This window comes from Odocoileus virginianus, chromosome 14 (assembly GCF_023699985.2).
Source record: "Odocoileus virginianus isolate 20LAN1187 ecotype Illinois chromosome 14, Ovbor_1.2, whole genome shotgun sequence".
NCBI classification, from domain to species: Eukaryota; Metazoa; Chordata; class Mammalia; order Artiodactyla; family Cervidae; genus Odocoileus; species Odocoileus virginianus.
Window position 1 is genome coordinate 46,471,241 of NC_069687.1, and position 25,867 is coordinate 46,497,107.

The 25,867-nt window shown below is 35.5% G+C and overlaps 1 protein-coding gene across 4 annotated transcripts in view; it reads left to right on the forward strand.

Annotated features, from left to right (window-relative positions):
• GPBP1 (GC-rich promoter binding protein 1) overlaps nt 1–17,762 on the forward strand; it is a 67,674-nt gene extending 49,912 nt beyond the window's left edge. For 3 of the 4 annotated variants that reach the window (XM_070476708.1, XM_070476707.1, XM_070476709.1), the window contains exons 6-13: nt 787–853; nt 1,887–1,946; nt 8,827–9,011; nt 9,612–9,752; nt 11,554–11,721; nt 12,178–12,365; nt 15,465–15,567; nt 17,269–17,762. In XM_070476708.1, the coding sequence (XP_070332809.1) occupies nt 787–853; nt 1,887–1,946; nt 8,827–9,011; nt 9,612–9,752; nt 11,554–11,721; nt 12,178–12,365; nt 15,465–15,567; nt 17,269–17,427 (1,071 nt within the window). In that variant the 3' untranslated portion in view covers nt 17,428–17,762. The remainder of the gene's footprint in view (nt 1–786; nt 854–1,886; nt 1,947–8,826; nt 9,012–9,611; nt 9,753–11,553; nt 11,722–12,177; nt 12,366–15,464; nt 15,568–17,268) is intronic. The other variant, XM_070476710.1, reaches the window with a different exon arrangement.
• Nucleotides 17,763–25,867: the final 8,105 nt, after the last annotated feature.

Here is a 25,867-nt window from a genome sequence, read left to right on the forward strand (position 1 = left end):
TCCAGAGATCCCACTTGACAGGTTCAATTATTTTTTTATTTTTATTTATTTATTTTGGTTCAGTTATCTTTAGCCTTTACATTTCGTTAGGCTTTCTGTACGTAACTCTTTCCTTCCCCAATCTTCTTTGTTCCTTGCGTTTGTTTACTTATTCCTGTGTCTCACCATGTGGTTTTTTAAAACTTTGGATAAATTTATGTCATTTTATTCTTCATAGAAGTTAAAAAATTTCCTTTTTCTAAAGAGCAAACATCTACTAAGCTAAGCTTTAGAGTACACATTCAGTGCTCAACTCAGTTTTCTTTTTAATAACCTGAGCATCACTACTTGAAGTAATAAACTTGTACTTTGCTTTGAGTGTGAGCTTGTTAAGTAAAGCGTTCAGGGATGCAAACCTAAGAAGAATTAAGGAATGGTCTGATTTCCTCTTGTCTGCTCTTAACCTTATGCTAAGAAAGGATGATTTCTCATTTTGATGCAAAGACTGCATTCTCCTGCATTTGCTTTCTTCTTTTTTTTTTAACACTTTTTCTTCATGTAGTTGAGGATGAGGAGAGTATTTAAAGACACTTGTTTTCTTCAACTTATCGTGAGTATAGATATTAACCATTTTAATTGTTACAATAAGCAGAAAGTAAGATTTATGAATAATTAGTGTTGTTAAGAGTTCATTATGTCAAATTTGTCAGTATATTCTTGAGATTACTTTTAAAAGGAATTTTTTTTCTTAAATATGAGCAGTTTAAACATTTGTTCTTTTTATTCCACCTTTTTTTTTTTTTCCAGCCATCTCTAAATCCTGAATATGAGAGAGAACCAAATCAGAATAAATCTTTAGCTGCGGGTGTATGGGGTAAGTAATCGTTGATGGGTATAAAATGTTATTTTTAGGTTTCAATTTGTGTTTTTTAAAATTGTAGGCTAGAATTAAACTATCTTTTAAATACCTGTTTTCGATGTGCTAAGCTATAAAAAAAAAAGGTAGCACTTTAATAAAACAAGATATTGGGGACATAAGAAAAGCTTGATTTGGATAATTATTTACACATATTAGTACCATTAAGTATATTCAGATATGAGTTTTTTAAAAAGTAAGTTAAATGTAATGAATTGATATCATTTGGAGAGCAGCTCAATAATCTGTTGAAACAAAAAATTTAGTTTAACTCAACTTACAGTTTTTCAAAGTTGAAAACTTAACTGGAAAGATAAGTACTTTTAATCAGTGTGCTATAAAAATAATTTTTTACTTAATGAAAATGGTTCTACACAGACAGTATTAAAAGTAATTGTATAAATTTTGCCTAGAACTAGTCTATGTTTGAAATTATTTGCCTTTTTGGTTGTCAAATCTTGACAGTTTTTCTGGTAATGACTTCCTTTTTAAAATTGCTGAAAGTTTAATTTGATAGCATCTACAGAGGATTAAACTGCACTTAGAGTAACTTAATTAGCTTTTTAGAGATTTAAGTGAAGTTTAAAATAATGGAATAATTTAAAATATGAAGATTTGATATCTGAAAAATAAATTTAATTATTTGATACCAAATTCAGAGGCGATGCATCTGCTTTGGAACTTGTACACACGTTCTTGTGTTTTTCTATTGAAAATAAGCAATTTACCAAAACAAAAGGATCGTGGCTTATGACAGCATAATAGTCCTAATGATAAAGGCATTATTTTAAACTTTGCCACTTCCTGTGCTGTTCTTTATTGTATTTGGGGGTGATACGCTGGGGGAATTATTTTGTTTCTTTTGATCTCCCAATTTATTTAAGGGCTTCTTGAGGGTGGGGGTGGGGGTGGTCAGACACTTTTGTTAGAACCATGTGAATGGCATTGTTTTTTCTGTATTGCAAATTAGTATTTCTACCACTCTCCCCAGGCCTACACGCCCAGACACACACATACCCAACCAAAAAAATCTCCCAAGCTCCTCTCTTAGGTATGTTTCCTTATTATTCAGTTTTTCTGGGAACAGCTGATTGCATAAGAATATAGAGCCACCTGCAAGGTGTTAAATAAAATCTCTTAAGAAATTAGGAATAATTTGGATTTGATTAAAATGAAAGTAAATAAAATCAAGAATGTTAGTGAGCGTTTGTCATATAAAACCTACCTATAGATACGACTGGTACTGATCCTTGGTTAATAATTTTAGAAATGATTTAGAAATACATTTTTGAAAATATTGAGAATAAAATGTATTAATATAAAGATTTTGGTTCTACTGTTTCAGGGTTGGTCTAAGGATTTTGAGCACTAGTTGAAAAGATGTTTAAAAGGAAGATGTACTCTTTACTGTGTCTTAGGTAAACTAAAAAGTGTGTCTGCATTAGAAAAAAAAAACTGTGACTTGATTAATTGTTAAATTCCCAGTACTTCCCATAGGAATACAATGAAACTTTCATTGTATTACACTTCACTATTCCTTTCTTAATTTATGCCCTGGGTTCCCAAATATTGTTTTCCCCATTGCAACATTTAAAATAGCTATGTTCCTGAGGAAGACAGAGAATTTTCAGTAGAACTTATCTAGTGCTACTTCCTTCCAGGTAAGTCAAAATTTAATAATGGAAATGTAATATATATTAAAAAATACCACTGGTTTGTCCCTGAAACTGTCCTTTTTGTAAATCAAAAATTGCAAGAGTCTAAACATAATATCCCAATTTAAAAAAATAGTTTGAATGAAGTATTAATAGTTAAGCTATTTAAACCTGTTGTTAAATATGTTTAACTCTGCCTAGAACTTAGTTTTATTGGAAACTCCTTGTAGTTTGTAACTGACTTTTGTAGTGTTTTTATTTTACCAGGATTACTCTTGAGCTCGATTCATACTAAATTTATCTCCTATATCTAGCAATTTAAATATAAAACAAAAAATCAAGGCAGTTCAGTGTTCCTGTGAGAATTTTAAAATAATTTAGCTGGGTGATTGATTTGAGTAGTGAGAAAGAGAGAAAATGATATGTGTTTGTATGCAGTTTGAGACATTAGTAACTATCAAATTGACTTGTGTTTTTAGAAGTCCTACTGGCTATTCTGTGTTGACGTAATATGTCAGCAGCATAGTATTAACAGGGCCTAACATTTTGTGCTTAAGATACTAAATAATGAAAACCTTTAGTCACTATTAGTTTGGTTTCAACTCAGCATTTACATTTGTGTTTATCCTTTGATAATTTGATGAACTTCCTAATTTTTGCTCATATTTGATACAGTACTATGAATTTGTTTATTAGCCTTCTAAATTAAAGCAAATCTTAAAGATGGATTGTTTTAGAATTCTAATGATACTTGCCACTAGCATACAGGTTGAGTGACATGATAACACTAAATGAGGTTTAGGTCATGAAAACAAGTGAAAGTGTTTAAGGTGCCTTTGTAAAGGGATTAAGAGAAGGGAATAATCTTTATCAGATTGCTTTATATAAAAGTATTCATATATTGGTATGATTCTACGTTCTTCAATGTCTCAGGTGAAAACGGTTGTTAACATAACAATAAGAAAAAGGTAATACAATACATGTTCACAGTTGAGAAGGGAAAATTAAGAGTTTGATTAGATGGCATAAGTAAGAGAATTAGAGATAGTGTTCATCAGTTAAGTTGTTTTTGTTTTAGAAAGCCTGCTCTTTTTCATGAGTAATGTGGGTACCTTGTTAAAGGAAAGAATATCATACCCCTTTGACATTATGTCAGTTAAACTCAGGTGACTAAAAGTCTCATACTACTGTGAAACAAGATTCGTACATTATATAAAATATCAAAAATAGCAATATTCAAATAATACCAATCTATAGAAAAATAATCTTTAAAATATTTTTGTCCTTTAAAATTAGTGTTCAGATGGCTTTGTTGCTATGGTACCGATTCTTTGCTTCTGATATTCGTATGTTATTATGTCTTATGTGATTGAGTTTCCTCTTCAGATTAGTGTGAAAGCAATTAAAATACTATTTATCCTTCTTGACTATTATTCACACAGTAAAGTTGCCTCTTATATCACGATGAGGAAACTAAACTAGTAACTGTCATCACTGTGACGAGGAGGGGAAGGGTGGACCCTGACTTGGTAGTGTACACTTACAAGACTCTTATTTTGACCATTCGTATAGGCTTACTAGTAGTATTTTAGTTGAAAATGGTTAAAAAAAAAGAAAAGAAAATGGTATACATTTTGAACTGTCTGACCTAGCCAATACTCTAATCCATTTTCTCCAGTAATATAATTAAGTGCATTATCAGGTAGTTCTGGGTGCTAACATTAGGTCTTTTACCTATTAGTTACTTAGACTTTGGGAAGGTTACTTAATCTCAGTGAATTTTCTTGTCTGTGAGATGAGGATGGAGCACTATGCTAATACTAATGAGAAAAGCATTGTTAATATTAAATTATCTGTTAAATTGGTATCCTTGATCATGTTACAGCTGTTTAATATGAGTTAGCTAATTATGTTCAAATCCAGTAAGTCAGGAAGATTCTGATAGATTTACAAAAAGACAAAAAGTGATAGATTCAAAAATAAAAGCGAAAACTGGATTGAATCAGAATATAAGGCAACTTTATGGAGAGCATGAAGACAGAAAAGAGAAGAAGGAATTGAGATGTCAGCTCTGACTTATGCATGTGGCCAACTTACTTTGTATTATACGTAGCAGTGTTTTAATTCTAATTTTTCTTGAAAAGATTGAGCCTCTCCCCTCCACTATTTCCTTTGTATTTAAGGAACAAAACTTACTACAACATTCAAAGATATTGGGAGAGCATGAAATAACAAGATGATAAAGCAATATTTAAAGCCAGGTATCATCGGATTACAGTTGTTTGTGAGGATAGAAGGAAATAATGATATGAAAATCCACAACTCATATTTGCCCTTAGGTATTTTGAAGGCAGTTTGAATATCTGCTTATGTGAGCTTGATAATAAGCATATATGATTTATAGAAGGAAGTCACCGAAGTCACTAATTCTTCTTTATAAGTGTTAGCATCTTTCATCAATGAATAAATTTTCTCTTTAAAAAGATGAGCAATTTGAATCTTTTTCATGAAGTTTACCAGTTGATAAAGTGGAGAAAGTACAGAGGAGTCATTGGATACTGTTTGAATCTAACAGATTCAGCACCTAGCTCAGAAGGTTCATGTCAGGAGAATTTGCACAGATAATCTGTGAATAGATAAACCAGTTTATAAGTAATAGAAATGATGCAGATTTAAGTTACTAGTGCTGCCATCACCTTTTCCATTGCTTAGATGTGATTATTACCATCAAGAAGCAGTTTTCCCACCCTTCCTCTTTCCCTTCTCCCTCCCCTCTCCCCCTTCCTCAGACCTCTCCCCCACTTATCTTTTTGGCTTCTGTGTTCTTGTATTGATATTTAACACATTAATTAATTTGAGTACTTAGCTAGAATGTCTCTATCAAAAAGTAGGGGCTCTGAAGTCCAAGTTCTCAATTTTGGTCAGCCAGTCTCATGATACCAGTAGTTCAATAACCAGCATCTGCTGCTCTTGGAGAGTCTTCCAGAGCATCAGGGAAGGGTGGCGGGAATTGCCTGCAGCTCACGCTGAAGACACAGACACTGGTGGCACACACAGTTGGGAACACTTCACCAGGCGAACACCTCTGCTGTTGGCCGCCGTGCCATCCTGCCCCTTTAGACTCAGAACACATTTCTTGTTAAACAGGCAGCTTTATGTAGTGTGTTCAGCATAGATGTATATGATATAGGTTAGTCTTTATTTTGTTTATTTCTGTTGTAATTGTTCTCATCTTCTATACTCTTGTGGTTGTTCAGTTTAAATTTTAGGTTTAAAATTCTTCAAAAAGACACCTTTAATTTGAAATACAGTTGCCTAATACAGTGGAGATTGTATATGACTTTTCTGGACATTTTTCCTTAAAGAGAACATTTCACTGTAACTCTGAGACAAGAACTGTTGTTTTTCATTTTATAGATGAGATTAGTGATGTTGGAGCAAGTATCAAAATTCTGTAAATCTGGTACAAAAGCACATGGTCTTAATTTCTGTACTATTTGAATATGAATGCTTAGTAAGTAAATCAGCACTGTGTCCGACTTTGTTTTTCCTCCCAGTCCCTTTCATCATCTTTTAGGTACCTTTATTATCTTTTACTTGACTACCTCTTGTCTGTGACTGATTTCTTAGGCTTCATCTTTCTTTGTAGGATTTTCTTTCATTCTTTGCACCAAAGACCTCTTTGAGGAGACTGTGAGAGTATTTCTTAGGTATCTAGAAATCCAGTTTTAGGAAAGGTGAACTTCGTAGTCAGAAATTATATTGAGGCTTAATCATACCTGCATGCTTATCTGTTCTCCTCTTCTGTCTTCTAGTTTTGATGAGTGACGACTTATGTACAAAAATATTGTTTCTTTTTCATCTTGTACCCTCAGCCTTCAGTGTGAAATCATTTACTTCTGCCTGAAGTACATTGTTTAGGATTTACTTTAGTAAAGATTTTACTTCAGTAGATTTATGTTACTTTTCTTGGTGACTGATTTTCGTCTGAAAAGATTTCATTTTTGTATTCTGCTTTATATGGCGTTTCCAAGTCCCACTCTGCAATCCAAGATTCTACAGCGGAAATTAGTCCCCTCCTCAGCTGTTGGGTTTCTTTGTGCACACACTCTAAGCTGAAGTTTCTTCCTTTACTTTATTTATTCTCTAGAAATGCGGGTTGATATCATTCATTGCTGAGGAACCTCCTCCTGTTCTTTACTGCTGTATTTGTTTACCTCCCTCATAATAGTTTGGGGGGCTTCCTGGTAGCTCAGATGGTAAAGAACCTGCCTGCATGCAATGCAGGAGAGTTGGGTTAAATCTCTGGGTCGGGAACATACCCTGGAGAAGGGAATGGCAACTCACTGCAGTATTCTTGCCTGGAGAATCCCATGGGCAGACTAGCCTGGCGGGCTACAGTCCTTGGGGTTGCAAAGAGTCAGATGGGACTGAGCGACTAACACTCATTATGGTAATTTTAACATAAGGATCTAAAAGGGAAGGAAGATAAACTTGTGTGCTTAATTGACGATATTGGAATAGAAGTCTTTGCCAGTCATGTATGAACTTACTGTGATGCACAGATAAAACCGCCTCCTACTTCAGCACTTGGATTTTTCTGAGATTAGACCTTAGAGACTCTAAGACTTTTTGCATTTCCCAGCATCAGTCAGTCATCCCTCAGATTCCTGAGGTTCATTAACTTAGATTTTGAGTTGCAGACTGTTGAGATTTTCTCTTATATTCTAATTTAAATAATTGGTAATTTCAGGAGTCTTTTTACTATTTTATTTATGCTGTAACCTTCTGCTTACCAGAAGTAATTGTAAAACTTAAAATTGTTTAGCAGTATTTCTAATGTTCTTCCTTGGCCTCTGTGTAAGATCATTATTCTTCATTTTTGTTTTGACTTCAGTGTGTTAGTTCTTCAGAAAAACTGTATGTTGGTAATGTAATTAGTGTCCTTGTGTGCCTGAAAATATTTTTCTTAGGTTTCATATCTTGGGCCTTTGTAGGTGGCTGAGAAGTTGGGATGTTTGCCCTAGTAGATAAACTTTCAGTGTTTAACTTTCAGAAAGGTGAATCTTTTCTCAGTTTGCTTTAGGTTCTTGGGTGGTGTGTTGTTTCATTTGTTTGCTTGTTTTTGCTACACCACAGGGCTTGCGCAATGAAAGCACTGAGTCCTAACCACTGGACTGCCATGTAATTCTCAGGTTCTTGTTCTTTTATTTTTTTAGCATTACAATAAATGAACTAGTTTATCAGCTCTGTAGTTTGAAGAGTTAAGTTTCAGAGGGACTTTGAGAATGCCTCTGTATCACTAGTAGTCCTTGTTTAGTTTTTGAGATAAACCAGTAGAAAATTTGGTTTGTTTGATGCAGGCCATCATTATATACATATGTACTACTCACTCTCTCATAGGATCATATCTTAAACTAATTTTAATTTACATTTTCTGCAGTTTTGTTTCCAGTTAATTCTTTTCTTCAAAACTCTTCAGTGGTGAAACTGATGGCTTTCAAAGTTTTTCTATAGGAAGAAAGACATGTCACTGCCATTATTGGGAACATGCTCATTGTAACACCTGTTTAATTACACATTACCTGTTTGGTTATACATTAACTGATTAAACTCTAGAAGTTATGTTTCATACTTTACCAAATTTAGTTGTCTTGAGAAAAGCTTTCTAGTACTATCTTCAGAAGCATGGATTGAGTTGGATCCCCTACAGCTTGCACAATGCCTTCAGTGTAGTTTGGATGGCCAGTAAATATTTGAATGAACTGGTATGTGAAAACATAGTTCCCCTTTTCATTAGTCATAAATTGAGCAGGAATTAGGAAATAGAGGGACTGTAGATCCTTTCTTACTGGTAATAACTATGAATGAAATAAAAAGAATTAGGAAAACTCTTTTCAGAATGGAAAAGAGGAAAATGTATCTTGTATTTCACGTCTTAAGAGCTGTTAGGATGAAATTTATAATTGAAAAATATACTTGAATGTAATTAATTTTGGCTTGGTCATAGTTACCATTCTAGGTCACTGTCTAACTGAATTCATCTCTGAATGTTAGTTGACATTGCTCAAGTTTCTTGCTGTGGTCTGGTGATTGTTGAAACTTTATTTCTCAAGCAAGAATATAATTCATACTTTTACATAGCTTAGGTATTTTATCCAAGAAGCAGCTGTTATTTTTAAATACAGTAAAGTTTGGAATATACTATTCTTTGGTGATTTAATTTTATGCTAAAATTTAAACTGTATAACTGTTGCTCGTGCTTTATTTATACAGAATATCCCCCGAATCCTAAATCTAGAACTCAAAGGATGCTGGTCATTAAGAAAGGTAATACAAAAGACTTACAACTATCTGGATTCCCAGTAGTAGGAAATCTTCAGTCACAGCCAGTTAAGAATGGGACTGGTCCAAGTGTTTATAAAGGCTTAGTTCCTAAACCTGCTGCTCCACCTACAAAAGTAAGTTCTAAATTGTTAAATATGCAAGTTATAAGTTGATATCAACTGAGTTACTTTGGCCAAAAAAATATTGAAAAATTCACATCAAAGTGGGGAGGGTATTGGTGGGCTGCTGATTTCTGAGTGAAAAGTGTTGGGCCATTGTGTATACTTAATTGCCTTTTAAGTGGTTTGTGTGTTTGTGTATGTTTTCTTGTTTTAGTAGTCAGTAGTAAATGAAATCTGTAAATACTTGTTTGCCAGATGCATCTGTGATATATTTGCTTAATAATGGTTTAAAATGCTGTCCTTCATCTTCAGTTTTAGGCTTTTGGAACTCTCACTTGTGTTTTCTTTGTATTAGGCAAGAGAAACCTAACTTAAGGTTTATAAAACTTGGGGAAAAAAGCAAGGTAGTTAAATGTTTCATCTGAATATCAGATTTTGATTTTATTTGTTAAAAAAGGAAGAGAACAATGTAGAAATGATTAAGATACAATACAAAATAATTTTTTTTAAGTCATATTTAGTCATCTTTATTTTATAGTATTCACTTTGTTCTCTCCTCTATGCAGTCTGTTTAGATACACATTAATTAATGTTTATGTGTTTTTTCTTTAGCCTACACAATGGAAAAGCCAAACTAAAGAAAATAAAGTTGGGACTTCTTTCCCTCATGAGTCTACCTATGGTGTTGGCAACTTTAATGCTTTTAAATCAACTGCCAAGAATTTTAGTCCATCAACAACTTCAGTGAAAGAGGTATGGCATTTAATAAAAGTACTTCTGAGGAGCCAAATTATCTCAGTCATGATAATTTATTATCTCAGTCATGATAATTTAATTAACAGTGAACAAAAGGCATAGATTTATTGAACAGATTCATTAAGAGACTTTAGTTGTTCCAGAATTCAGATACTTCTTTCTGTTTGCTAACTAATTTTGCAATTTAAGGAGGAATAATTTTAAAATTTCTAACAAAATGTCCAAATAACCTAAAGTGTAGAAAATTCTTGGCAAAATAAACATGTGTAACCCATTAACCAGAAAGAGTGGCTTTAAAAAAAATTATTTTTGGTTCTGCTGGGTCTTCATTGCTGTGCAGGCTTTTCTTGAGTTGTGGCAAGCGGGGGCTACTCTAGTTGCAGTGCCCCGGTTTCCCTTGTGGAGCACGGGTTCTAGGGTGCTTAGGCATCAGTGGTTGCCACATGTGGGCTCAGTAGTTGGAACTCCTGGGCTCTTGAACACAGGCTCGGTAGTTGTGGTGCACAAGTTTAGTTGCTCCTCGGCATGTGGAATCATCTGGATCAGGGGTGGAATCCGTGTCTCCTGCTAAGTCGTGTCCAACTCTTTGTGACCCCATAGATGTAGCCCACCAGACTCCTCTGTCCATGGGATTTCCCAGGCAAGGATACCAGAGTGGGTTGCCATTTCCTTTTCCAGGGGATCTACCCGACCCAGAGATTGAACCCACGTCTCCTGCTTGGCAGGCAGGTTCTTTACCACTGAGCCACCAGGGAAGCCCCAGAAAGAGTAATATTTAAGAAAAGAATTACGAAAACAGATGTTGTCATAAAGTTATGTTATGATGTAGGATTAAACCCTGACTTAAAAATGAGGATTTATATACTCTTCTTTTGGGGATGATGGACATTTTATTAGTATTAACACTCGGGGCAGAGAAGAGGAAGAAGAGAGAAAGATGCATATTTACTGACTTTGAATACTTAGTAGCTTACACATTTCTTTCTCATTTGGCCAGCTTTCTGAAACTTCTAGATCAGGGACTTCCTGACCAGTTCAGGGACAAAAGACACTTGTGACTATATTGTAATAACTGAGATTGTTCTGGGTACTATATTGGAGTATTATAACCCCTCATTGACTAGTTCTCATCATAGAATTTTAGAGCTGTGCTAGAAGGACCAGCATTCCCAGCTGGTTAATTATGGCTTCAATTCATTATAGTCTGCAGATGTTATTGCTAAGTTAAGCATTTCGATTTATTCTCAAGGCTTAAAATTCCTGTGACATAGAATTCCAGCATTCTCTTTCCTTGTGTTCCACTCTCAGTATATGAAAAATAAAAGGACTCCAGTACATGTCCCTTTCCCACCCTCCTCTGCTCTTCCACAAAACTTCCCTTGTGAAATCCTATGTGATAAACCCTTAGTGTACCTGTGCATAAATAATTATACTAGTTCATTTTAGAAGCTATTATTAGAACCTTTGAACTCTGTGGAACATAATTTTAAAAACTGCTTTTTAAAAAATATATATAAAAATATTTAAACAATTTCAGGATCCATTTTATAAAATAGTATTTAAATCTCCTAATTTAGAATGACAGGTCTTAGTATTATCAGACTTTGTTTCTCAGATAAGAAAGATTTTATATTTAGTCATTCAGTGAGATAGATAAAAATAACAAGGATAGTGGAAAATAGAATTTAAAATCAATTTTGTATATTGTGAAGAAAGTGAAATGAGCCATTATAGTTGTGAACTTTACGTTGACATTAGTACTCTATGCATTTATCAACATTCTAAATTTTTTTCTTAGTGTAATCGCTCAAATTCTTCTTCACCTGTTGACAAACTTAATCAGCAGCCTCGTCTAACCAAACTGACACGAATGCGCACAGATAAGAAGAGTGAGTTTTTGAAAGCATTGAAAAGGGACAGAGTGGAAGAGGAGCATGAAGATGAAAGCCATGTGGGCTCAGAAAAGGTAATTGAAGGTGTATGTAATTCTTGGCTTGACATTAGCATGTCATTGGAGTCATTGGGCAGATGTTATTTAGGATCTTTGAATATTTTCATATTTCTGAAAGCAAGGCTAGCTAGCTCTTTGCATAAATAATGAATTCCTTTCTGAATAGATTTTTCTTACTCTAGTTGCTGTGCAAAAATGAAATTTAAAAACATTCCTGTTGATATTTGTACTTTTGGTTTTCCCCATCTTGCCTATCTTTATCCTTTTAATTTTGTTTTTGTTGAATAGATGTGAATACTTGAAGTTAGAAAATTGCCTTCACAACTTAGTTTTACATCTTCTGAAACTGTTTTCTTCATGATTATATAAGCATTACAGTTACATTTTATCCATGAAAATCTAACCAGGATCTATTAAAGTTGCCTTTTTAAATAACTATCTCTAATTTTTTTTTAACTCTTCAAAAATCAGGATGACGACTCATTTAATTTGCATAACAGCAATAGTACTCACCAAGAAAGGGATATAAATCGAAACTTCGATGAAAATGAAATTCCACAAGAGAATGGCAATGCCTCGGTTATTTCCCAACAGATCATTCGGTCTTCAACCTTCCCACAGACTGATGTTCTTTCTAGTTCACTTGAAGCAGAACACAGGTTGGTGTTTTTACTTTTTTCTCTACCCAAAATTTTGATTTTATATGGAAAATTGATTTCTTTAACAGCTTCATTGAGATATAATTTATATACTCTTAATTTCTTTACTCAGTTTGTTAATTTGGGGTATATTTGAAGTTGTATAGCTGTCACCACAGTCTAATTTCAGAACATTTCTTTACTCCATAAAGAAACCCCATGCTCATTTACAGTTACTCCTCATTGTTACTGTCTTTCCTGGGTAACCACCAGTCTACTTTCAGTAATACTTTCAAGGTTCATCCATATTGTAGCATGTGTTTCTCTGAAAACTGAGTGCTATTTATTTTTCATGGCTTTAGATTTTCTGTAAATCTCTTTTGGGTGGGGGCGGGAGGTGGAGAGGAGGGGGAGGCTTGTGGGATCTCAGTTTCCCAACCAGGGATCGAACCCAGCTCTCAATAGTGAAAGCCTTAATCCTAACCACTAGACCACTAGGGACCTCCCTGTAAACTTTCTTAAGTTACATACATATTTAAGTACTCATGTTGCTTGATTTAAAAAGTTAGGTGTCAGTGATACAGTTCTCAGGATTACTTTTTTTGTTCAAATGTGTAAATTAAAATGAAATAATTTCACACATGTATTACTAGTTATTATCAAGTTTCAGTATACCATCACAGTATTAAGGATAGTTTCAACATCAGAGAGGTAATTGTTACCTTGTTTAAGCACCAAATGAATTAATAGAAATGAGTGCCAGAGAAATTCAAAGGAATTTGGGGTTAGATAGCATTATGGCTTGAGTACCAGTTTGAAGATTTTAGTTGGGACCTAAATTAAATCTTAAAGGGTGAGACAATACAGGCAAGGGTACTGGGTAGTCATTCTGAAATGGGGGTATGAAAGGATGTTTAGAGTAGAATATATGCATGGTTTGTTTTAGGGGTGATGTATAGCGTATCTTGACAAGAGTGTGGAGTCCTAAATGGAGTTAGAGATACATTGCAAAGGCAAGGCTTTAGAGATCTAGTCAAACTCTTTGAATGCTTCAGATGAAGAAGGAGCTCTGTCTTATACCTGGTTTTTGATAAGAGTAGGATTTGTGACCCAGGTCTTCGACTCCTAGTGCTATGCTTTTTCTAATGTAAGGAATTTGAATTTGTGGTCATTGTGTGTTACAGAGTTTGTTCTTTTAGGAATTGGGAAGCTGTTGAAAATATTTGGCAGAGGGTGATAATTGTGAAAGTAGTATTAGAGTGATTTGATAATAGTTGGAAAGAGAATGAGAAGAAATGCTAATGGAAAGGCAAAGTGCAGATCACTGTTATGATCTATTCCTAATTGTGGGGTTTAGTCCAGAGACCACAGAGTTTGGTGCAGTGTATATTAACTTGGGAGGCAGAAAACCAGAATTCTGCTTCTTTGCTATCAAGTAGGCAAAATTTTTTACTTATATGATCATGGTTGTTCATCTGTAAAATGTGGGTATGCTGTGTTGTTGTTCAGTTGCCAAGTCATGTCCGAGTTCACAACCCCATGGACTGCAGCATGCTAGGCTTCCTTGTCCTTCACTGTCTCCTGGAGTTTGCTCAAACTCATGTCCATTGAGTCAATGATGCCATCCAACCATCTCATCATTTGGTGCCCCCTTCTCCTGCCCTCAATCTTTCCCAGCATCAGGCAGGGTCTTTTCTAATGAGTTGGCTGTTCGCATCAGGTAGCCAAAGTATTGGAGCTTTAGCAGTAGTCCTTCCAATGAGTATTCAGGGTTGATTTCCTTTAAGATTGACTGGCTTGATCTCCTTGCTGTCCAAGGTACTCTCAATAGCATTATCTAGCATCACAATTTGAAGGCATCAGTTCTTCATCATTCTGTCTTCTTTATGGTCCAGCTCTCACATCCATGCATGACTACTGGAAAGACCATAATCTTGACTATATGGACCTTTATCAGCAAAGGGATGTCTTTGCTTTTTACTGTACTGTCTAGGTTTGTCATAGCTTTCCTGCCAAGAAGCAGTCATCTTTTAATTTCATGGCTGCAGTCACCATCACAGTGATTTTACAGCCCAAGAAGAGGAAATCTGTTACTGCTTCCACCTTTTTCCATTGTATTTGCCATGAAGTGATGGGACCAGATGCCATGATCTTAATTCTTGTAATACCGAGTTTTAAGATGGCTTTTTCACTCTCCTTTACCCTGATCAAGAGGTTCTTTAGTTCTTCTTCGCTTTCTGCCATTAGACTGGTATCATTCACATACCTGAGGTTGTTGCTATTTCTCCTGGCAATCTTGATTCCAGCTTGTAACTCGTCTAGCCTGCCATTTCGCATGATGTTCTCTGTGTATAAGTTAAATAAACAGGATGACAATAAACAGCCTTGTTGTACTCCTTTATTAATCCTGAACCAGTCACTTATTCCATAAAAGGTTCTAACTGTTGCTTCTTGACCTGTGACAGGTTTCTCAAGAAACAGGTAAGATGGTTTGGTGTTCCCATCTCTTTAAGAGTTTACTACAGTTTGTGATGCTCCACACAGTCAAAGGCTTTAGGTGAAATTATGGGTATATTTCAAGTCTCTGAGCACTGATTTTTTGATGAGATTGTTTGACAGTATATAAAGATCTACAGAGTAGTCAATTTGTGACAGGTTCAGTTTGAAAAATGAGTTAGGTGTAAAAAGGAGTAACAAGTGCTTAAGGGATGTAATTATTTAAAAAACAAAAACAGAAGTAGAAAACCTAATGAATAACTAAGAACATGATGAACTGTAGTGGCCCTAAAGAAATGGGGAGGTGTGTTGCTTCTATTTTTAGTATAAGAATTTAGCAAATTTTCTTCAGTTTTTAGCCTAAAAGAACCTTTTGCAGGTTTCCAGCCTTAGAGAACCTCTTACACCAAAGATAATTAGGCATTTCATTCTGATCTTATTATTTAAAACAGTTTATTGGGCATAATCTTACCTATTCACTTTCAGAAAGATATTTAAAGCATAAACCCTAACATCTTTTGTGTGGATTTTGTATAATGGATCATGTTTTCTTGCACATAATATAAAAGGACTTAATTTGGGTGAAATTTTAAATTAGATTTATTCATTTCCATTCCTTTCCAGATTGTTAAAGGAGATGGGTTGGCAAGAAGACAGTGAAAATGATGAAACATGTGCACCCTTAACTGAGGATGAAATGAGAGAATTCCAAGTTATTAGTGAACAGGTAAGAACTGAATCATGTAAGCTCACTTTAAAAATAGCCCTTTCTTAATCAGAACAACATATAACTAAGCATTTTTAAGGGGTGAGGTTAGACGTTTTATTTAGGGATTTGTTGAGCATCACATTATAGATCAGATTTGCCTTTGTTTTAAATAGGTCTGCAAGGCTGACTTCTTTAAATCCATGGATCTGCAGTGCTTAGAAATTAGTGTAAAGAATGTGTCTGATTTATCATTTACCAGGCATTTAAAAAATGACTTGGTGATAAGAAGTAGAAAACAACAGTAGCTTTCTCAGATGTAATTTCATCTTTTATCCTTTTCTTGGCACAGGAATTTTGATATCCTAAATGTCTTTTTTTTTTTTTTTTTTTAATTTCTGCATAGTTGCTTTTTTGAAAGAGTTATTGTTTAGTCACTAAGTTGTGTCTGACTCTTTTGACCCAGTGAACTGTAGCCCTTCTGGCTCCTCTGTCCATGGGATTTCCCAGGCAAGAATATAGGAGTGGGTTGCCATTTCCTTCTCCAGGTCATCTTCCTGACCCAGGGATCAAACCTGATCTCCTGTGTTGGCAGATGAATGCCACTGAGCAACCAGGGAGTATTCCTTAGAAGATGTATGGTAGAGTTGAGGGAAATCTCAGGGAGTGTTTCAAATTTTTTTTCAAATCTATTGTACTTTTTGAAAATAGTTCTGGTCATACAAAAGTGATTTTCTATATAGAAGTATTATCAATGTTAATAATCTTCAAAACACTTTTCATATGCTTTGAATGAAATTTTTGAGGAAATTAGTTATATTTACTTTAATAGATTCATCATCCTAATTAAAAATTTGTGCCAAAATGCAAATAGCATAAAATTTACCATTTAAATCATTTTTAAGCATACGGTTCTATGGCATTTAGGTACATTCATATTGTTATGCAGATGTTACCACCACTCACCTCCAGAGCTCTTTTCATTGTTAAAACTGAACCTCTGTACCTACTAAACCATGACTATTCCTTGTTCCTCCCAACCCTTGGAAACCACCGTTCTGCTTTCTGTCTCTATGAATTTGACTGCCTTAGCCCCTTATGTAAGTGAAATCATGCAGTATTTGTCCTTTTGTGACTGGCTTATTATTTCACTTAGCAGAATGTCTTCGAGTTTCATCCATGTTGTAGCACAGGTCAATCAGAATATCTTTTTTCAGAGACACAATAATCCATTATATGTGTATGTACCACATTTTGTTTATCCACGTGTCCATTGATGGACACTTGGGTTGCTTCCACCTTTTAGCTGTTGTAAATAATGCTGCATGAATATGGCTGTATAGATATCTATATCTATCTATCTACATGGCTATAGATCAGTAAGTAGTGTCTCTTTCTCTGTCTCTCTCTCTGTGTATATATACACACACCCCCTCCCCCAAAATATTAGAATATATATGTGTATATATATATAAATGGTTTGGTATGCTGTAAATGCAGTTCTCCCAAGAGTAGTGATTTATTCCTAGGAAATATTTTGTTATATTGGTTTGATCTATAATTACCTATATGACTAGTTTTTCAGAAATGATACCATAATCTGTGGAGTTTTATTTCCCTTTATTGTATTCTTGGTTAAATTTAATTACTAGAGCATTCTTAGTTTGTAGTAATTCTTGGAAGATGATTTCTTTATTCATTTTATTTCTGTTGATATTTTAGTTACAGAAGAATGGTCTGAGGAAAAATGGTATTTTGAAAAATGGCCTGATCTGTGACTTCAAGTTTGGACCCTGGAAAAACAGCACTTTCAAACCCACTATTGAGAATGAGGACACAGAGACAAGTAGCAGTGACACATCAGATGACGACGATGTGTGAAGGATTTCCTAACAGCTTTAGAATTATAGTGTGATACATCTCTCATACAGTTTGGGGTGAATTGTAAAAATGAAGAACTATAATTTATGTAGTAAAATACCCCGTTAGAAGATGATTTTTTTTTGGGGACTTCAATATGAAGAAAACCAAGAATGTTGTGTTGGGCTGTGTTGAACATTATTTCTTTGTAAATGAATGTTGTAGAAATGAGGACTTTGGTTGATCCAACATTGACTTTCTTCATCACTGCAGCATTTCTCTGACTAGCAATGTGACGATGTAACAAATGAGAGTTTCTCATTTAATAATAAAAAAATTGTGTAATGTTTTGCAAAGCTTCTGTCTTAAAATGTCCAGGTCTTAAGAAAAAAGGCAGCTTACACTGTTCTGCTTGCAGAGTCATATCTTTTCGTACAATGGAAATCCTCAAGTCCACTTTGTGTGGCGCTGTCCCCAGCCTCCCCCCCCCCCCCCTTTCCAAAAAAGGACAATGTAGCATGTTGGCTAAAACTGGAGCAAAGTGCACTAAAACTAAAACGTTAATCTCCTGAACTCAACTGTTGTGCTAGTCACATTTTAAAACATAAATTGCTCTTTAGCCATGTGTAGTTCAGTAAATATAACAGGAAAGACTTGCCACACTTTCTTCCAAATTTAAAGAGGTGATTTTCAAGAGCTTTATTTGGGTATGTTGTAAGACCAGGATTTTCAGAGTTGATGGGAAAGAGTCTTGTGGGAAAACTTATTTTGATAAATTATTACACATGCAGAAAACTGATCACACTGACTGGATCTGTCCACGTGGAAAATAAACTGGATTTTCAGAATATTGTCGTTCTTTGTAGTGTTCAAGATATTGGTCTCTAAAGACATTGTGGTTTATTCACTTTTTAAAACAAAGTTACACTTTATTTATTTCTTTATGGTGATTACTTTTGAGTTTAGAAAAAGAAAACTAGTTAAAATAGCCCTTTTATTATCAACTGCTTAAGTTTATTGAACGAATGGTAAGAAACCACTTTATTTTTCATTTGCACGTTAATAATAGAGTTATTTCTCTTTACTGCTCACTGTAAGAGTAAATTTGCTCTTTTTTTTAGTATTTTTGATTGTTCTGATTTTGTTTACCCACATTTGCTTTTAGCTTCTTCCATCCCACTTCCATGTTTAAATATATTCTGATTGTAAAGAGCATAATCTTAAAGCAAAAATGTTTAAAGTTAACATCCTCAAGATGTTTTCTCAGAAAGCTGCAGTGCTTTTGCTGTTTCCATTTCAGTAATCCTATGCAGGTTCCCCAGCTTTCACCAGAAGTCAGATTTTTTGGTTCATACCGAGACTGCTGGTGATGGGGAAATTTAAACAAAACACAGGTTTCACCCCCACAAAACGTATGAGGATGGGTTCAAGTGGATATAGTATTAAATATATCTTAAAATTTATCTTTTATAGTAGGCTTTTATTATATAATATGCCATAAATCAGTCTAATTACTTAAAGTGAAAGGTAGCATTAGCCACAAGTAAACTGAAACAAAGCTCTGTCAGTATCATATTGAATGTTTTTGAACTCTTAGATTGCACTGATTGGTTTATGGCTTGATGAAATCTATCAGATGCAAATTGTATTTGCTAACACAAGGTCGAAGGGATCTGAAAAATGTGGTTTATATTTGAAATTAATTTATTGTGTTTTCTAAATAGCTTTTAGAAAAGATTCTATAATTTTATATTTTTTGTCATTTTCTATTTTCTATTCAGATAATTTTGCCTTAAGTCTCATTTTCCAGCAGCTACTGTTTGTTGTGTGTTCACACATTGTGATATCGAGTGTTTCCATTGTGGCAAGATACAATGGTATGGTTATTCTATGTATTTAATGATAGCATTAACTAGTTTGGCTACTGAGTTGATGGAGCCATATGGATGCATTTTGCTAGAATGTTTAAAGCGTAGCATGATTTTAACTTGCTCTTGAAATATGGGCAGCTGGTAGAGTTTGGACTGTATTGTTTGAAAGAGAGCCCATGAGTATTATGGAAACTAGTTAAATTGTACATCTAGTGTGAAATTGTCAAACCCAGGATTTGGAGGCCTGGGGGGAGAAGTTGCTGCTTTTAATTGCTTCAAACTGTTTCTCTGCAGCAAGTTCTTTTTTACAACCACTTTATGGCGGTATAAATTGGCATAAACTACATATTTAAAGCATATAGTTTGATTATCTTTGCCTTGTGAAACCATTGCTGGAGTCAGGGTAGTGAATATATATGTCACGCTGAGAAGCTTTACATTTCCTCCTTTGTAATCTTCCCCTTTTACTACTACTAATACCCCCTCTTCCCCAGCCTTTTTTTAATGAGCAGAATTCTTAACGGTAATGGGTTTAAAAGAGCATTTCCAAAATTATATCTTGTCTTATATTCAGGATTATGGTAACTTTTATTTCCATAAATATATTTTTATTAAAGTTGAAATAAACATAGAAATGTTAATCTAAAAAAATCAGATTTGATATCAGATCAGATTCAGGTTGACCTTACTAAAATTCAGTGTGTTGAAGGGCTTGGGATCTATAAACATTTTAAATTTCTTTGCTAGTGTTTGTACTGTTGTTAGAACATTATTACATAAGCATTTTAAACTTACTTAGGGATAAGTTTAAATACTAATAATGTCCTGAATAACTTCTGTTCAGTCACTCAGTTGTGTCTGACTCTGCGGCCCCATGAACCACAGCACGCCAGGCCTCCCTGTCCATCACGAACTCCTGGAGTTTACTCAAACTCATGTCTGTTGAGACAGTGATGCCATCCAACCATCTCGTCCTCTCTCGTCCCCTTCCCCTCCTGCCTTCAATCTTTCCCAACATCAGGGTCTTTCCAAATGAGTCAGCTCTTTGCATCAGGTGGCCAAAGTTGGAGTTTCAGCTTCAGTATCAGTCCTTCCAGTGAACACCCAGGACTGGTTTTCTTAAGGATGGACTGGTTGGATCTCCTTGCAGTCCAAGGGACTCTCAAGAATCTTCTCCAACACCACAGTTCAAAAGCATCAATTCTTCGGCACTCAGCTTTCCTTATGGTCCAACTCTCACATCCATACATGACTACTGGAAAAACCATAGCCTTGACTAGACGGACCTTTGTTAGCAAAGTAATGTCTCTGCTTTTTAATATGCTGTCTAGGTTGGTCATAAATTTCCTTCCAAGGAGTAAGCATCTTTTAATTTCATGGCTGCAGTCACCATCTGCAGTGATTTTGGATCCCTCCCCCCCCAAGAGTCTGCCACTGTTTCCACTGTTTCCCCATCTATTTGCCATGAAGTGATGGGACCAGATGCCATGATCTTTGTTTTCTGAATGTTGATCTTGAAGCCAACTTTTTCACTCTCCTCTTTCACTTTCATCAAGAGGCTCTTTAGTTCTTCTTCACTTTCTGCCATAAGGTTGGTATCATCTGCATATATGAGGTTATTGATATTTCTCCTGGCAATTTTGATTCAAGCTTGTGCTTCCTCCAGCCCAGCGTTTCTCATGATATACTCTGCATATAAGTTAAATAAGCACGGTGACAATATACAGGCTTGATGTACTCCTTTTCCTATTTGGAACCAGTCTGTTGTTCCATGTCCAGTTCTAACTGTTGCTTCTTAACCTGCATACAGGTTTCTCAAGAGGCATGTCAGGTGTCTGGTATTCCCATCTTTAAAGAATTTTCCACAGTTTATTGTGATCCACACAGTCAAAGGCTTTGACATAGTCAATAAAGCAGAAATAGATGTTTTTCTGGAACTCTCTTGCTTCTTTGATGATCCAGCCAATGTTGGCAATTTGATCTCTGGTTCTGCCTTTTCTAAAACCAGCTTGCACATCTGGAAGTTCATGGTTCACGTATTGTTGAAGCCTGGCTTGGAGAATTTTGAGCATTACTTTACTAGCATGTGAGATGCGTGCAATTGTGCAGTAGTTTGAGCATTCTTTGGCATTGCCTTTCTTTGGGATTGGAATGAAAACACCTTTTCCAGTACTGTGGCCACTGCGGAGTTTTCCAAATTTGCTGACATATTAAGTGCAGCACTTTCACAGCGTCATCTTTCAGAATTTGAAGTAGCTCAACTGGAATTCCATCACCTCCACTAGCTTTGTTCATAGTGATACTTTCCAAGGCCCACTGGACATCATATTCCCAGATGTCTGGCTCTAGATGAGTGATCACACTACCGTGATTATCTGGGTCGTGAAGATCTTTTTTGTACAGTTCTTCTGTGTATTCTTGCCACCTCTTAATATCTTCTGCTTCTGTTAGGTCCATACCATTTCTGTCCTTTATTGAGCCCATCTTTGCATGAAATGTTCCCCTGGTGTATCTGATTGTCTTGAAGAGATCTCTAGTCTTTCCTATTGTTTTCCTCTATTTCTTTGCATCATCACTGAGGAAGCCTTTCTTATCTCTCCTTGCTATTCTTTGGAACTCTGCATTCAAATGGGTATATCTTTCCTTTTCTCATTGGCTTTTTGCTTCTCATCTTTTCATGGCTATTTGTAAGGCCTCCTCAAACAGCCATTTTGCTTTTTTGCATTTCTTTTTCCTGGGGATGGTCTTGCTCCCTGTTTCCTGTACAGTGTCACAAACCTCCGTCCATAGTTCATCAGGCACTCTGTCTATCAGATCTAGTCCCTTAAATCTATTTCTGACTTCCACTGTATAATCATAAGGGGTTTGATTTATCCCTTATGATTATACAGTGGAAGTATATATTTCTGACTCCCAAAACATAACTAACCTTGACCTGACTTCAGATTCTACCTGAATGATTCATAATCCCTTACCCTAAAACTTTGTTAAAGATGTTTTATCAAATGTGTTCTATTAGAATTCAGCTACCTGGATTAGAAAAGATACTTGTGAAATTTTTCTTTCAAGTGAGGTTTTTATTTTGCCATATAAATTTAGGAATATATTGCTTCTGCTGCTAAGTTGCCTCAGTCATGTCCAGCTCTTTGCAGCCCTATGGACTATAGCCTGCCAGACTTCTTCGTCCATAGATTCTCCAGGCAAGAATACTGGAGTGGTTGCCATGCCCTCCTCCAGGGGATCTTCGCAATTGGATTGAACCCGTGTCTCTCTATGTCTCCTGCATTGGCAGGCAAGTTATGACCACTTGCGCCACCAGTCCATGGGATTCTCCAGGCAAGAATACTGGTTGCCATGCCCTCCTCCAGGGTATCTTCCTGACCTGATTGAACCCACGTCTCATGTCTCCTGCATTGGCAGGTGGGTTCCTTACCGCTCTCACCACCTGGGAAGGCCTAGGAAAATATTGATAGGCTTTTAAATAAGAATATCACTAATTGTGAGAGGTGGATATTATGACTTTTGAAAACAGTTGCATTTCTGGAGGTTATAATCATTACTTTGCTCTTCAGGAGGGAAGAGCAGGACATTTCAAGCAATAGCAAAATCCATAAAAATCTCCGAGGGCTGTAGAGAAGTTTCCATTGTTCTATTTTGCTACTTAATGTAAATTTACCTTAGGGCTGAATGCTAGAATTTAGAAAAATGATGGGTCTCCCAAGAGAACTGATTATTTTTGTAGATAATTTGTTTGCTGACACATGGACCCGAAGTGTTATTACTTAAGGGGTTGAGAATATGTGTAATTCAGTTATCTACTTTAAAAGATTTTCTAATTGAAATTCTCTCCTTATGAGATAATAGCGTGCAGTTAATCACTACTTGTGCAGTTCATCACTTGCTGACATTTAATTTATCCTGTAGATTTCACTCTACCTGTCCATTTATAATCTTTGTTTTGTAGAAACCTAATCTGAAACCTAATTGAAATTTATAGTGTTAAATCATGTTAGAAGGACATTACTGTAGCATGTTTAATGGCAGCAGTGTCCCAACCCTTGGTACATAAGACCCCATGTAGTAGTAGTTCCCAAACTTGTCTACACATTTGTGTTACTAGAGAACTTAAAAAAAAGATTCTAACGTATTGACATGCAGTATGGTAGAGTAGCCACACTTGGATTTGAAACCTGGCTTTATGCTTTATGTGAGCTTTGATCTTAATCCAGATAGTTAACTTCTTGAAATGTTAATATCTCTTCTGTAGAATTACTGTAAGGATGAAGAGAATCATTAACACCTGGTGTAAATCCTGGGCACACAGTAGGTGTTCATGAATTTTAGCTGTTAATCACTACTGTTAAAACCATGTAATTCAACAGGAACGCCCAGTAACATGTAGTTCAGTCACTCAGTCATGTCCAACTCTGCAGCCCCATGGGCTGCAGCATGCAGGGCTTCCGTGTCCATCACCAAACCCCCAGAACTTGCTCAAACTCTTGTCCATCGAGTCGGTGATGCCATCCAATCATCTCATCCTCTGTCGTCCCCTTTTCCTCCTGCCTTCAATCTTCCCCAGCATCAGGGTATGTTCAAATGAGTCAGTTCTTCACATCAGGTAGCCAAAGTATTCGAGTTTCAGGTTCAGCATCAGTTCTTCAATGAATATTCAGGACTGATCTCCTTTAGGATGGACTGGTTGGATCCCCTTGCAGTCCAAGGGACTCTCAAGAGTCCAACACCACAGTTCAAAAGCATCAATTCTTCGGCGCTCAGCTTGCTTTATAGTCCAACTCTCACATCTATACATGACCACTGGAAAAACCATAGCTTTGACTAGACAAACCTTTGTTGACAAAATAATGTCTCTGCTTTTTAATGTGCTGTCTAGGTTGGTCATAGCTTTGCTTCCAAGGAGTAAGCGTCTTTTAATTTCATGGCTGCAGTCACCATCTGCAGTGATTTTGAAGCATGTAGTACATATTTTTAAAAGTTACATGTTAGATTAAACAAACTATTCTAAATGGCTATATGTGGTGTAAAACAACTGGTTGAGTTCTCACTAAACTGACTCGTTTCTTTTCCACTTCATTTATTTGACATTATGCTCAGTTATGAACTAAACTTGATTTTTTTTTTTTTTCACTCTAAGGAGTTTACCAGTTTTCTGAAATGTAATCATTAAACTTCAGTGGTAAATCATATTCTTGTCAACTGATTACAAAGGTGGGCTTCAGTGCTTTCAAATTTTTTAAAATAGAATTGTGTTTAATAGTGACATTTTTTGTAGAAATAATTCTAAGCTCGAGTTTATTTCTGTTAAGGTTTAATCCTTTTTCTAGGATGCTAAAGATCAGAGATAATGAATAATGAGGTGGAGGATTTTGATGAGAGGAATATGACTTTTTAAAAGCTGTTTATCCTTAAATGGACACTAGATCATGGGACAAGCTTACTAGGTCTGGGTCACAAGAAAATTAGATTATATGTATCAACTTTTGTTTTAAAAGGTTTATGGTTTTGTGATATTTAAAAATTTTTTATTGGAGTGTAATTGATTTACAGTGTGTTTCTGCTGAATAGCAAAGTGAATCAGTTACACATATATTCACTTTTTTTTAGATTCTGTTCCCATTTAAGTCATTACAGAGCATGGAGTGGAGTATCCTGTGCTACACAATAGGTTCTGATTATCTATTTTATTATAGCGTTGTGTATATATCAATCCCAACCTTACAATTTATCATTCCCAACTCTCCTGCCTTCCCCCTTGGTAACCATAAATTTTTTTTTTCTACATCTGTGACTTTCTGTTTTGTAAATAGGTTTATTTGTACCATTTTCTTAGATTCCACATATAAGCGATATATTTCTTTTCTCTGCACTCAGTATGACAATCTGTAGGTCCATCCATGTCACTGCAAATGCCATTATTTCATTCTTTTTTTAATGACTGATTTTCCATTGTATGTGTATGTATATATCTATATAGATATCTATATATTTAGATCTAAATCTGTAAATATATAGATATCTGTCTAGATTGAGGGCAGGAAGAGAAGGGGCCGACAGGATGAGATAATTAGATGGCATCATTGACACAATGAACATGAATCAGAGCAAACTGTGGGAGTTCATGAAGGATAGGGAAGACTGGTGTGCTACAGTCCATGGGGTTGCAAAGAGTTGGACACACACACACACACTCTGGTTCCAGTCTCTCAGAGTATCTTCCTGAATCTGGGTCTCCTGCAGGCAGATTCTTTATTGTCTGAGCTACAGGGAAGACCTATGTATATGTACATACCATATCTTTTTTAATCCATTCTTTTGCCAGTGGACATTTAGTTTGCTTCCTGGTTATTGTAAATAGTGCTGCAGTGAACCTTGGGGTACATGTATCTTTTTGAGTTATGGTATTCTACAAATACCTGCCCACGAGTGGAATTGCTGGATCATATGGTAGCTCTTGTGTTTAGTTTCTTAAGGGACCTCCATACTGTTCTCCATAGTGGCTGTACTGATTGACATTCCCACCAACAGTGTAGTAAGGTTCCCTTGTAATGACATTTTAGATATTAGAGTCTTTT